Source organism: Struthio camelus, chromosome 15, assembly GCF_040807025.1.
Source record: "Struthio camelus isolate bStrCam1 chromosome 15, bStrCam1.hap1, whole genome shotgun sequence".
NCBI lineage: Eukaryota > Metazoa > Chordata > Aves > Struthioniformes > Struthionidae > Struthio > Struthio camelus.
The window spans coordinates 1,087,893-1,099,516 of record NC_090956.1 but is presented as its reverse complement, the minus strand read 5'-3'; the positions used below and the strand labels follow the sequence as shown (position 1 = coordinate 1,099,516).

At 73.1% G+C, this 11,624-nt stretch overlaps 1 protein-coding gene across 1 annotated transcript in view; it reads right to left on the bottom strand.

Moving 5' to 3' along the window:
- LOC138061111 (nascent polypeptide-associated complex subunit alpha, muscle-specific form-like) overlaps window positions 1-10,095 on the bottom strand; it is an 11,462-nt gene extending 1,367 nt beyond the window's left edge. The window contains exons 1-8 of the mRNA XM_068908964.1: window positions 10,053-10,095; window positions 6,376-7,782; window positions 6,192-6,304; window positions 5,142-5,200; window positions 4,887-5,053; window positions 4,631-4,793; window positions 4,366-4,557; window positions 759-980 (exon numbers count right to left, since the gene is read on the bottom strand). Of these exons, the coding sequence (XP_068765065.1) occupies window positions 759-980; window positions 4,366-4,557; window positions 4,631-4,793; window positions 4,887-5,053; window positions 5,142-5,200; window positions 6,192-6,304; window positions 6,376-7,782; window positions 10,053-10,092 (2,363 nt within the window). The 5' untranslated portion in view covers window positions 10,093-10,095. The remainder of the gene's footprint in view (window positions 1-758; window positions 981-4,365; window positions 4,558-4,630; window positions 4,794-4,886; window positions 5,054-5,141; window positions 5,201-6,191; window positions 6,305-6,375; window positions 7,783-10,052) is intronic.
- Window positions 10,096-11,624: the final 1,529 nt, after the last annotated feature.

The window sequence follows — 11,624 nt, the reverse complement described above, 5'->3', positions numbered from 1 at the left end:
TATTTTGCGTTGCTTATGAAACTGGAAATTTGCAGGTCCCTTTTTCCACTTACACCCCTGGAAGCTGGCTACAAACTGTATGTGTGCACACACCCACCCCCCACACGCACCCACACCCACACACACCCCCACCCACTGTAAAAAAGAAGGTGGCGGAAAGTTTATTAAAGCCCAGTAGCTTTTTCTATAATTAGCAAAAACTGCTGTCCCCTGCACATGCTCGGCCTGTGTTAGATGGGGCGCAGCGGGGCTCGGAGCGCAGCAGGATGGGGCTCGGGTACGAGCACGGTCGCCTCCAAAAGCACACGGCTGGCGGCACAGGTAGGAGCTAGGAAGCTGCTCTTGGCGCTTTCAGTCACTTCAGCGCCCCAGCGTGGGTGAGTGGGTGACCGTCAGGGGCGCGCTGGCCTGGCGGCTCAGCGCGGGCTCCTCGCGGAGGCGTGCCCTCCTCCCTGCAGCCAGAACCTGTCCCCTTCCACAGTTAAACCAGTCCCTGTCCCATAAGACTCCTTATATTGACCAATTAAAAAACAAAGGCACTTAGTGCTCCCTGAGGCACCGAAGGGCTCTTGGGTCTCACCCCCCACAACACACACAGCTATGGAGGAGGCAGGCTTGGGGGAGGCAACTGGCTCAGCTAGGTTTCGGCTGGAAAGCACTTGTGCCCCCCCCCTTCCCCCCAAAAGACAAACCCAAACAAGCCACCCCCTCCCTGGGCTGCTCGTTGGTGCCCTGCAGCCCTGGCTGAGCAGCCTCACCTGGGCCGGCACCCGGTGCGCCCAGGCGGCGGGTGCTGCTTGTTGCTGTTGGCCGCCACCGCGTCGTCCCTACAGCTGCAGCAACTGCTGTCCAGGATGTGCAACTGGAGCAGCTCTTCGGAGTTGCTGAACGCGGGATTGTCCAGCGAATTGGCCGAAGCGAGCCAGGGCTGAGACCAGTACTGCGCCGAGACGTCGTCCAGGCGGCAGAACCGCCTGTAGCTGCAAGAGCGCGGCAGGACGGCTGCGGCAGCGCCCCACGCCATCACCCCCCCACACCCCGGCCCCCGGCCATGACCCAGCAATTGTGCAAGAAATGATCAGTTCAGTTTTCAGCCCCATCCCCAAACCCTGCAGCAAGTACGCGCACTCACCCACCCCAGGCACAGTGCGTGGCCGTGCCGGCACTGCCGACCTTCGGCAGCCACGGCAAGGCTCTGCCGCGTGCCGGCCTGCGGAGCCGGGGCGGGGGGGCAGGCGGCAGCAGCTGCTCGCTGGCACAGCAGCCCCGCACAAGGCCGAGAGCGCAGAGTCCCCCCCCCGCCCAGCCCGCGAGCGCAGCAGGACGAGACGCGGCGCTGGGGCTTTCGCGGCAGCCAGGCACTGGGGCAGCTGCTCCAGGCTGCAGGGCGCCGAAAGCTCCCGCCAGCCCCGGCCTGCGCCCTGGGTGGAGGCAGAGCCCGGCACGCCGAACATCTGGCTGCAGCCGAACATCTGCTGCAGGGGTTCCCTTGGGAACGATCCCGGGGCGCCGCGCCACAGAGCCGCAGGGCTCGGAGAGCTGGCACGCTCCCAGATGGGCTGCTTTGGCCGCACAGGGCGGGAGGGAGCCAGGGCTCAGCGACAGCAAATACCGTCTCCAGCGAGGACAGCAGATTTAAAAAAAAACAAAAACAAAAAAAACCCCACCAGCCTCAGGAGAGTTTTTTTTGTGGCGCGCAGGCTGCGGGAAACGCTGCAAGGGCTCTCGCCAGGCGGCCGTGCAGGCTGCAGCCCAGGCAGCAGTGGCGGCTCCCGCTCCGGCAGCCTCCCCGCCGGATTTCCCGCGGTGCATCCGCAGCCCCCCGGCTGCGCTTCCCGCGGAGGAAGCCCTGGGGAGCGGGCCGCGGGCAGGAAGCGAGGCCGGCGGCCAGGCGCGCAGCCCGGGCACAGGGAGCCTTCTTCCGGCACCGAGCGCCGCTCCCCGAAGGCAGCAGGGTCCTGCCGGGGACGAGCAGGGCCGGCTGGGGGGGCCGGCAGGGCGGGGATGGGGACACGGTGCCTGACACGGAGGCCCTTGCCCGGGACACCCAGCACTCCCGGGGACACGGGGCGATGCCACGGCGCAGACATGGGAGAAGCAGGACAGGGGCTCCCAGGTGGGGGCCGGCACCGCCGGCGAGCTGCTATCGGCCGCCGCAGGGTGTTGTTCTTGGCAGGGATGAACCGAGGTGCAGCCGAGCCCCCTGCGGAGCCGCGGCTCCCCGTGACCCCAGTGGCGCTGCCACCGCCTCCCAGGCAGCCCCTGCTCAGCGCCGCTGCCAGCTCGGACCTCCCGGGTGGGGTGGGGGTGGGGGGGCGCAGCCCCACTGCAGGCCGAGGGACGCTCCAGGTGGATCCCAGCCGGGACCCCGCACGCAGTCCTGCTCAGCACCGCACGCAGCCCCACGTGCAGCCCTGCTCAGCACCACGCGCAGCCCCACGTGCAGCCCTGCTCAGCCCCACGCCCAGCACCACGTGCAGCCCTGCTCAGCACCGCGTGCAGCCCCACGTGCAGCCCTGCTCAGCCCCCATGGACATGCACAGCCCCCTGTGCAGCCCCATGTGCAGCCCTGCTCAGCCCCACGCACATGCACAGCCCCCTGCGCATCCCCACACGCAGCCCTGCTCAGCCCCATGCCCAGCACCATGTGCAGCCCTGCTCAGCCCCACGCGCAGCACCACGTGCAGCCCTGCTCTGCACTGCGCGCAGCCCCACACGCAGCCCTGCTCAGCACCACACCCAGCACCATGCACAGCCCCACTCAGCCTCGCGTGCAGCCCCACGTGCAGCCCTGCTCAGCCCCCATGGACATGCACAGCCCCCTGCGCAGCACCACGTGCAGCCCTGCTCAGCCCCACGCCCAGCACCATGTGCAGCCCTGCTCAGCCCCGCGCCCAGCACCACGTGCAGCCCTGCTCTGCACTGCACGCAGCCCCACGTGCAGCCCTGCTCAGCCCCATGCACATGCACAGCCCCCTGCGCATCCCCACACGCAGCCCTGCTCAGCCCCACGCCCAGCACCATGTGCAGCCCTGCTCTGCACTGCGCACAGCCCCACACGCAGCCCTGCTCAGCCCCATGCGCAGCACCACGTGCAGCCCTGCTCAGCACCGCGCGCAGCCCCACGTGCAGCCCTGCTCAGCCCCCATGGACATGCACAGCCCCCTGTGCAGCCCCATGTGCAGCCCTGCTCAGCCCCACACGCAGCCCTGCTCAGCCCCACGCCCAGCACCACGTGCAGCCCTGCTCTGCACTGCACGCAGCCCCACGTGCAGCCCTGCTCAGCCCCCATGGACATGCACAGCCCCCTGCGCATCCCCACACGCAGCCCTGCTCAGCCCCACGCCCAGCACCATGTGCAGCCCTGCTCTGCACTGCGCACAGCCCCACACGCAGCCCTGCTCAGCCCCATGCGCAGCACCACGTGCAGCCCTGCTCAGCACCGCGTGCAGCCCCACGTGCAGCCCTGCTCAGCCCCCATGGACATGCACAGCCCCCTGTGCAGCCCCACGTGCAGCCCTGCTCAGCCCCACACGCAGCCCTGCTCAGCCCCACGCCCAGCACCATGTGCAGCCCTGCTCTGCACTGCGCACAGCCCCACACGCAGCCCTGCTCAGCACCAAACCCAGCACCACGTGCAGCCCTGCTCAGCACCGCGCGCAGCCCCACGTGCAGCCCTGCTCAGCCCCCATGGACATGCACAGCCCCCTGTGCAGCCCCACGTGCAGCCCTGCTCAGCCCCACACGCAGCCCTGCTCAGCCCCACGCCCAGCACCACGTGCAGCCCTGCTCAGCACCGCGTGCAGCCCCACGTGCAGCCCTGCTCAGCCCCCATGGACATGCACAGCCCCCTGTGCAGCCCCACGTGCAGCCCTGCTCAGCCCCCATGGACATGCACAGCCCCCTGTGCAGCCCCATGTGCAGCCCTGCTCAGCCCCACGCACATGCACAGCCCCCTGCGCATCCCCACACGCAGCCCTGCTCAGCCCCACGCCCAGCACCATGTGCAGCCCTGCTCAGCCCCACGCCCAGCACCATGTGCAGCCCTGCTCTGCACTGCGCACAGCCCCACACGCAGCCCTGCTCAGCCCCACGCGCAGCACCACGTGCAGCCCTGCTCAGCACCGCGTGCAGCCCCACGTGCAGCCCTGCTCAGCCCCCATGGACATGCACAGCCCCCTGTGCAGCCCCACGTGCAGCCCTGCTCAGCCCCCATGGACATGCACAGCCCCCTGTGCAGCCCCATGTGCAGCCCTGCTCAGCCCCACGCACATGCACAGCCCCCTGCGCATCCCCACACTCAGCCCTGCTCAGCCCCACGCCCAGCACCATGTGCAGCCCTGCTCAGCCCCACGCGCAGCCCACCTGCTCTTGGTCTGGTCGACCTTGGCCTCCAGGAGCAGCGCCCTGAACCTGCGGATGACGAGGCCGGCGACGACGGCGCCCACGAGGGCCACGCTGAGCAGCACGCCGCAGGCCATGCCCAGCAGGCTCTGCTGCGTCACCCGGTAGTCGCAGCGCAGCCCCATGAACCAGAAGTCGCGGCCGACGGGACACCTGCAGCCGGGGGAGGCCGGTCGGCGCCCCGCTCTGCCCCGTGCGGCGGGCAGGGGGGGCGGGCGGCACTCACTGGCAGACGGGCTCGCGGTCCCGCGGGTGCGTGCAGATGCCGTGGTTCTTGCAGTAGTGGCGGTGGCACACGGAGGTGCAGCGGGCGGTGCCGTCCGCCCCGGCCACGCAGTCGAACCCGGCTCGGCAGGAGAAGAGCACGGCGCAGGGGTCCAGCGGCCGCTCTGCGGGCGTGGGGAGGGGGGTAGAGGGGGTGTCAGCCCCCCACCCCGGCACCCGCTGCCCGCGGCCGGGGCCGCCCGGCGCCGCGCACTCACCCAGGGCCACGTTGCGCAGGACGGGGGCCGCGCCGACCGCCAGCCCCGGGCGGGGGCCGCCGCCGGGCGCCAGGGTGGCGTTGAGGAGGGCGCCCAGCGCCGGCCCCCGCGGGGGCACCCGCGCGGCGGCGAACAGGGCGTCGTACTCCAGCACCACGCTGCCCCTCCTGCCGGCACAGGGGCGGCGAGTCCGGGGGGGGCCGCGGACTGCACGGCCCCACCACGGTGCGGCCCGGCCGCCGCCGCCGCTCCTACCTGATGGTTTTCACCTCCAGGCGCAGGAAGCCGGGCACCGCCATGAAGAGGGGGGCGATCTGCGCCGCGGAAGGGAAGGGAAGGGCTGGGCCCGCCGGGGGGCAGCGCCAGGCCGGGGCGGGGGCTGCCCCACGTCGCCACCCCACAGGGCCCCTCGTCACCCCGCGTCACCCCACACTGCCCCACGTCGCCACCCCACAGGGCCCCTCGTCACCCCGCGTCACCCCACACTGCCCCACGTCGCCACCCCACACGGCTCCTCGTCGCCCCGCGTCACCCCACAGGGCCCCTTGTCACCCCACACTGCCCCACGTCACCCCTCACGGCCCCTCGTCGCCCCGCGCCGCCCCACGTCACCCCGCACCGCCCCACGCCGCCCCTCGCCACCCCTCCTCACCCCGCACTGCCCCACGTCACCCCACGCCGCCCCTCGCCACCCCTCCTCACCCCGCACCGCCCCACGTCACCCCACACCGCCCCACGCCACCCCTCCTCACCCCGCACTGCCCCACGTCACCCCACACCGCCCCACGCCACCCCTCCTCACCCCGCACTGCCCCACGTCACCCCACACGGCCCCTCGTCGCCCCGCGCCGCCCCGCGTCACCCCGCACCGCCCCATGCCGCCCCTCGCCACCCCGTGCTGCCCCCCCCACGCCACCCCTTGCCGCCACACACTGCCCCACATCACCCCACACCCCCCACACTGCCCCACATCACCCCACGCCACCATGCGCTGCCCCACGTCACCCCACACTGCCCCACGCCACCCCACATCGCCCCACACAGCCCCACGCCACCCCGCACTGGCCCGTGGCACCCTGCACTGCCCAACACCACCCCATGTCACCCCACGCCACCCTGCGCTGCCCTATGTCACCCCACGCCACCCTGTGCCACCCCACAGCATCCAACGCCACCCCCCCCACGCTGCCCCACACCAACCCACGCCGCCCCCATGCCGCCCCGCGTCACCCCACACCACTCTGCGCTGCCCCACACCACGCCAGGCCGCCCCACCTCTCCCCACACTACCCCGCGCCGGCTCACCGTCTCGTTGAAGCGCTGCAGCAGGCCGCGGCGCTCGCGCGACGCCGGGTCCCGGAGCGCCGGCACGAAGCCCATGTCCAGCACCAGCTCGCAGGGCACGCGGAGGAGGGCGGCTGCGGGGCCCAGGGGGCTCAGCCGCCGGCTCCCGGCCGAGCCCCGGCCCCCCCCGGCCCCCGGCACCCACCTCGGAGCAGCGGCGGCTGATCCTCCACGACGAAGACGCCGGGCGCCGCCGCCGGCCCCCGCCCGGGGGGCGTCCCCGTGGCCGGCGAGGGGCTCCCGCTGCCGGGGGGGGACGCGGCCCCCGCGGGCTCTGGGGAGGCTTCGGCCCAGGCTACGGTGGCGCTGGGCTGGGGCAGGGCCGTGGCGGTGGCGGTGGCGGTGGTGGTGGCCAGCCCCGGGGCCGGGGCAGGCGGGGAGGCGGCCGGGGGCCGGGGGGCGGCCGGCTCCCCCGGGCCGGGGGCCGTCGGTGGGGCGCCGCGGTCGGTGGCTGCCCGGGGCCCGGGGTCGCCCCCCTCCAGGGGTTGGGTGGCCGCGGGGGCGGCCGGCGCGGCGGGTGCCGTGGGGGCGCGGGGGGAGGCCGGCGGGGCCGTGGGGCCGGCGTGGGGCACCGCGGGGGCCGTCGAGGCCGGGGGCTCCCCGGGCAGGACCGCTGGGGCCTGGCTGCGCTCGGGGAGCCCCTGGGTGCCGGCCGGCCCTGACCCCCCCACTGCCGGGCTCGGGCCGGGGGACGCCTGCCCCGGGGTGCTGGCCGTGGGTCCCGACGCCGCGCCGGTGGCCAGCGGCACGCTCCGGGTCGTCCCCATCGGCGGCCGGGCAGCACCCGCCGTGGGGAGCCCCCCTCGGCCCCCGGCCCCTGGCGGAGCGGCAGAGCCGGGATGCCGCCGGGCGACGTCGGTCTGGTGCCGCCGGCGGGAGTCAGGGGTCGGTGCGGGGGCCGGGTCCGTCCCCACGGGGCGCGGGGCGCCGGCGGGGCTCAGCAAGCCCCCTGCCAAGGGCGACGTCGCCGGAGCAGGGGCGGGCGTCCCCGTGGGCGGCTCGGCGGCCGCCGCGCGGCTCTCGCTGCTCCCCGGCGAGGCGTCCGTGGGGCCGGGGACGCCGGGGCCCTTGGTGCCCCATGGAGGCCAGGGGCCGCGCGAGCCCCCCGCGCTCTCCGTCCCCGTGGGGCGCCAGGCCGGCGAGGCGCTGGTGGGTGCCCGCTCCCCCCCACCGCTGGGGCTGGGCGAGGGCGTCCCCGTCGGCGCCGCGGCACCCACCGCCGTGGCGGTTCCCGGGGGGCCGGACGCGGGGGGAGCCGCCGCCGCGGTGGGAGCCGCTCCCCAGGATCCGCTGGCGGCCGGGGTCCCCTCGGCGGGGGTCTCCACCGCTGTCATCGCCGGGCCGGTGCCAGCAGCGTCCGGCGGCCACGAGCGCTCGGTGCCGGCTCCCTCCTGCTCCGGCGGCCGGGTCCGGTCGCTCCGCTCGGTGCCGGGGGGCTCAGCGGAGGCGGCTGTTCCAGGGGGGCAGCACCCCACTGCCGCCGCCGGCCCGGGGCTGGCCGGGGAGGGGGTCCCGCTGCCCGGAGCCGGGCTCAGCGCGCACCAGGCGGTCACTGCGGAGAGAGGGGAGAGCGCAGCGCGCACCGGCCCCGGGGGGGGGGCTCCGGCGCCAGCCCACAGCCGCCCCACCGAGCGCCGCGGGGGCGCGCGGGACGGCTCACGCCAGTGCCGGGCGCTCCGGGCTCTTCCCGCGGCTTCACGAGGTCCCGTCGGCGCCAGGCAGCGAGCAGGAAGGGTCCCCGAAGGGACCCAGCGAGGCCCCGGGCTCGGGGACAGCCAAACGTTTGGCATCGCCTCCCGAACGGGAGCCGCCGAGGACATCCGCGAGGCCGGGCACGGCGGCAGCGCTGCGGCGCGGGCCGGCCCCGGGCTCCCCCGAGCCGCGACCCCGGCGCTCGCTCCCAGCCACCTGCATGATTATTTTTCAGCCTGCGTAAAACGTTTGCGTGTGTTTGCACAAAGCTAAGGCTCGGCAAGGATGGGGGAGTTTAACCCTTTGTGGCACCGCGTTTCACAGGGAGCCATTTCCTGCGAAAGGAAAAGCTCGGGAATTATTCAAAACCCAGCTGGAAACCACCGGCCTTTTGCCTCAGTAAAGGAAACAGAATCTCTACCCCCAATTGCCGCATTATCTACCAGCTACTGGAAACGCGTGTTTTACTTTGAAACCAGGCACCTCCCTTAAGGTGAAAACCCCAGTTAGCCATATTAATCTGCAGGTCTGGCGCGGGTAAGGCGCTAATTGAGCCCTTAGGCGAAGGCACGTGGGAACGGGAGCAGCGGGAACGGGAGCATCGCGCCGCCGCGGGGCCCCGCGGTCGCAGCACCCCGCGCACCGGGACCCACCGGGCTGGGCTGCTGGGACGGCATCGCCCGCCCGGCGCCCATCCGCAGGGACCCCACACGCACCCGCCGCCGGGGCCTCACTGCCCCACGCGCACCCACCACCATGGGCATCCCAGCCCCACACGCACCCGCCGCCGGGGCCTCACTGCCCCACGCGCACCCACCACCATGGGCATCCCGGCCCCACACGCACCCGCCGCCGGGGCCTCACTGCCCCACGCGCACCCACCACCATGGGCATCCCGGCCCCACGCGCACCCACCACCATGGACATCCCGGCCCCACACGCACCCGCCGCCGGGGCCTCACTGCCCCACGCGCACCCACCACCATGGGCATCCCGGCCCCACGCGCACCCACCACCACAGGCATCCCAGCCCCACGCACACGCGCCTCCGGGGCCTCACTGCCCCACACGCACCCACTGCCATGGGCATCCCGGCCCCATGCACACCCACCGCCGGGGCCTCACTGCCCCACGCGCACCCGCCGCCGGGGCCTCCCGGCCCCAATCGCACCCACCACCATGGGCATCCCAGCCCCACGTACACCCACCACCATGGGCATCCTGGCCCCACGCGCACCCACTGCCAGGGCCTCCCGGCCCCACGCGCACCCACCACCATGGGCATCCTGGCCTCACACGCACCCCACCACCAGGGCCTCACTGCCCCACATGCACCCGCCGCCGGGGCCTCCCAGCCCCATGCACACCCGCCGCCATGGGCATCCTGGCCCCACATGCACCCACCCCCGAGGCGTCACTGCCCCAAGTGCACCGACCACCACGGGCATCCCGGCCCCATGCACATCCACCACCATGGGCATCCCGGCCCCACACACACCCGCTGCCAGGCACTGGCCACCCCACGTGCACCCACCACCACAGACATCCCAGCCCCACATGCACCCACTGCCTGGGCCTCGCTGCCCCACATGCACCCACTGCTGTGGGACCCCCAGATGGCCATGCACCCTCAGCCACAGGCCACCCAGCCCACCTGTGCACCCACCAGGGGCCCTGGCCACCCACCCGTGCACCCGCCGCCGTGGGCTGCGCCGGCCAGAGCCGGGTGCAGTTTGCTCCCAAAGGTGCTGGCCGGCGGGTCTCTCCGGCTGGCCCTGCCCGGTGCCGGGACCCGGTGCCGGGACCTGATGCTGGTACCGGTACCTCCTCCGCTGTGCCCGCTGCCCTGCAGCCGGTGCCGGTATCCAGCGCCTGGTGCCCCGTGCCAGTGCCGGTGCCCAGGGCAGGTACCCCGGACCCCGGACCCGATTCCGGTGCCCAACACCCTGTACCGAGTACCCGGTGCCGGTACCTGATATCTGGTGCCGGTGCTCAGTACCAGGCACTGCGTACCCGGTCCTGCTGCCCGGTACCCGCTGCCCCGTACCCGGTGCCGGTCCCGGTGTCCGGCGATCGGTACCCGGTCCCGGTCCCCGGTGCCCCGGTGCCGCCGCCCGCTCCCCCGCTCACCTGCGGCCGCCAGGAGCGCCGGGAGCCGCCGCAGCCCCATGGTGCCGCCGCCGGGGCCGGCGCTGTCGCGGCGGCGCAGGAAGCGCCCGGTCCGGCCCGGCCCCGCCCGGCCCCGCTGCGGCGGCGGCGGCGGCGAGCGGAGCTGCAGCCCGGCCCCGCCCCCCCGGGCCCCCCCGGGCCCCCCCGGCCCGGCCTGTCCCCCCCCCCCCCCGGCCCCGAGCCGTGCTCCCCCAGCCCCATCTGCTCCCCCAGCCCCACCTGCCCCCCCCAGCCCCGTGCGCTCCCCCGGCCCCACGTGCTCCCCCAGCCCCACCTGCCCCCCAGCCCCATCTGTCCCCCCCCCCAAGCCCCGTGCGCCCCCCGGCCCCATCCACCCCTTCAGCCCCATCTGTCCCCCCCAGCTCCACGTGCTCCCCCAGCCCCACATGCTCCCCCAGTCCCATCTGCCCCCCCCAGCCTGATGTGCTCCCCCAGCCCTATCTGCTCCCCCAGCCCCATGTGCCCCCCAGCCCCATGTGCCCCCCTCAGCCCCATGTGCCCCCCCCCAGCCCCACCTGCTCCCTGGCCCCATGCGGTGCTCAGGGCCCCCTGTGCCCCCCCCCAGCCCCCTGGCCCTGCCTCCTCTGGCCCCACAGAGCCCTCCTGCCCCAGGCAGCTGCAGGACCGCGGCTGGCACCCAGCACCCAGCACCCAGCACCCAGCACCCAGCACCCTGCACCGTGAGGGTCGCGGCTGGGTGTGCCCGGCCCCACTGCCCAGCAGGCGCTGAATCAGGCCCGTCTAGACACTGAATTTGTCCGGAAAGGGCTGCGGTTGGGCCGAGGGACGCCAGTGCAGGCTACGCCAGGCCAGAGCGGCCCCCCCCAGGGCCCCTGCCGCCTCGAAGCCACCTCGCCAGCACAGCCCGGGCTGTGGCACCGCGTGGGGACTGTGCGGCCCCGAGCGCCGCCGATCGCTGCGCCCGCGCGGAGCAAGCCCCGGCGTTACGCCTCTGCGGGGAGAAAGCTGCCGCGGCCGCGCTGTGCCTGGCCTCGGGGCCGCCAGGGCTCTGCCCCGACCCCCTCGCAAAGCGACGTCGTCCCTGCCGCTGCACGGGTGCTCGGCTGCCGCGCTGGGGCGAAGGGAACCCGCCGCTCACCTGGCCAGGCGCAGTGCAGAAGCCACCCCAGCTCTCACGGTGCGAACGCTAAGCGAGACTCATAAAATACCGCCGTGGAGGATTTCCTGCCTGTTTTAAAGTAAAGTAATGCATCATCCACCAGAAGGTATTTGCTGCTCCTAAGTTGGAGGGGGGGAGCTGTAACGGTAGGAAGGCTTCTACGAGAGAGGACCGGTGCTGGGAGCGCTCAGGTGCTTGTTCGGTCGTGGGGCACAAGCGTCCTAGGAGCCGTCCACCAGCGCTGCTTTCTGCTGACTCCTCAATTTACCTTTAAGTTTCAAGACAACGTTGTCTCCTCCTTCACTGCCTGCCTGTACTTTCATACAGAATGGGTTTGTCCCAAACAACCACTTTTCCCACCCGTTCCACTGTGCAGCCTGAGCAGAAAATGTTCAGGCTATACTTTAGGGGCA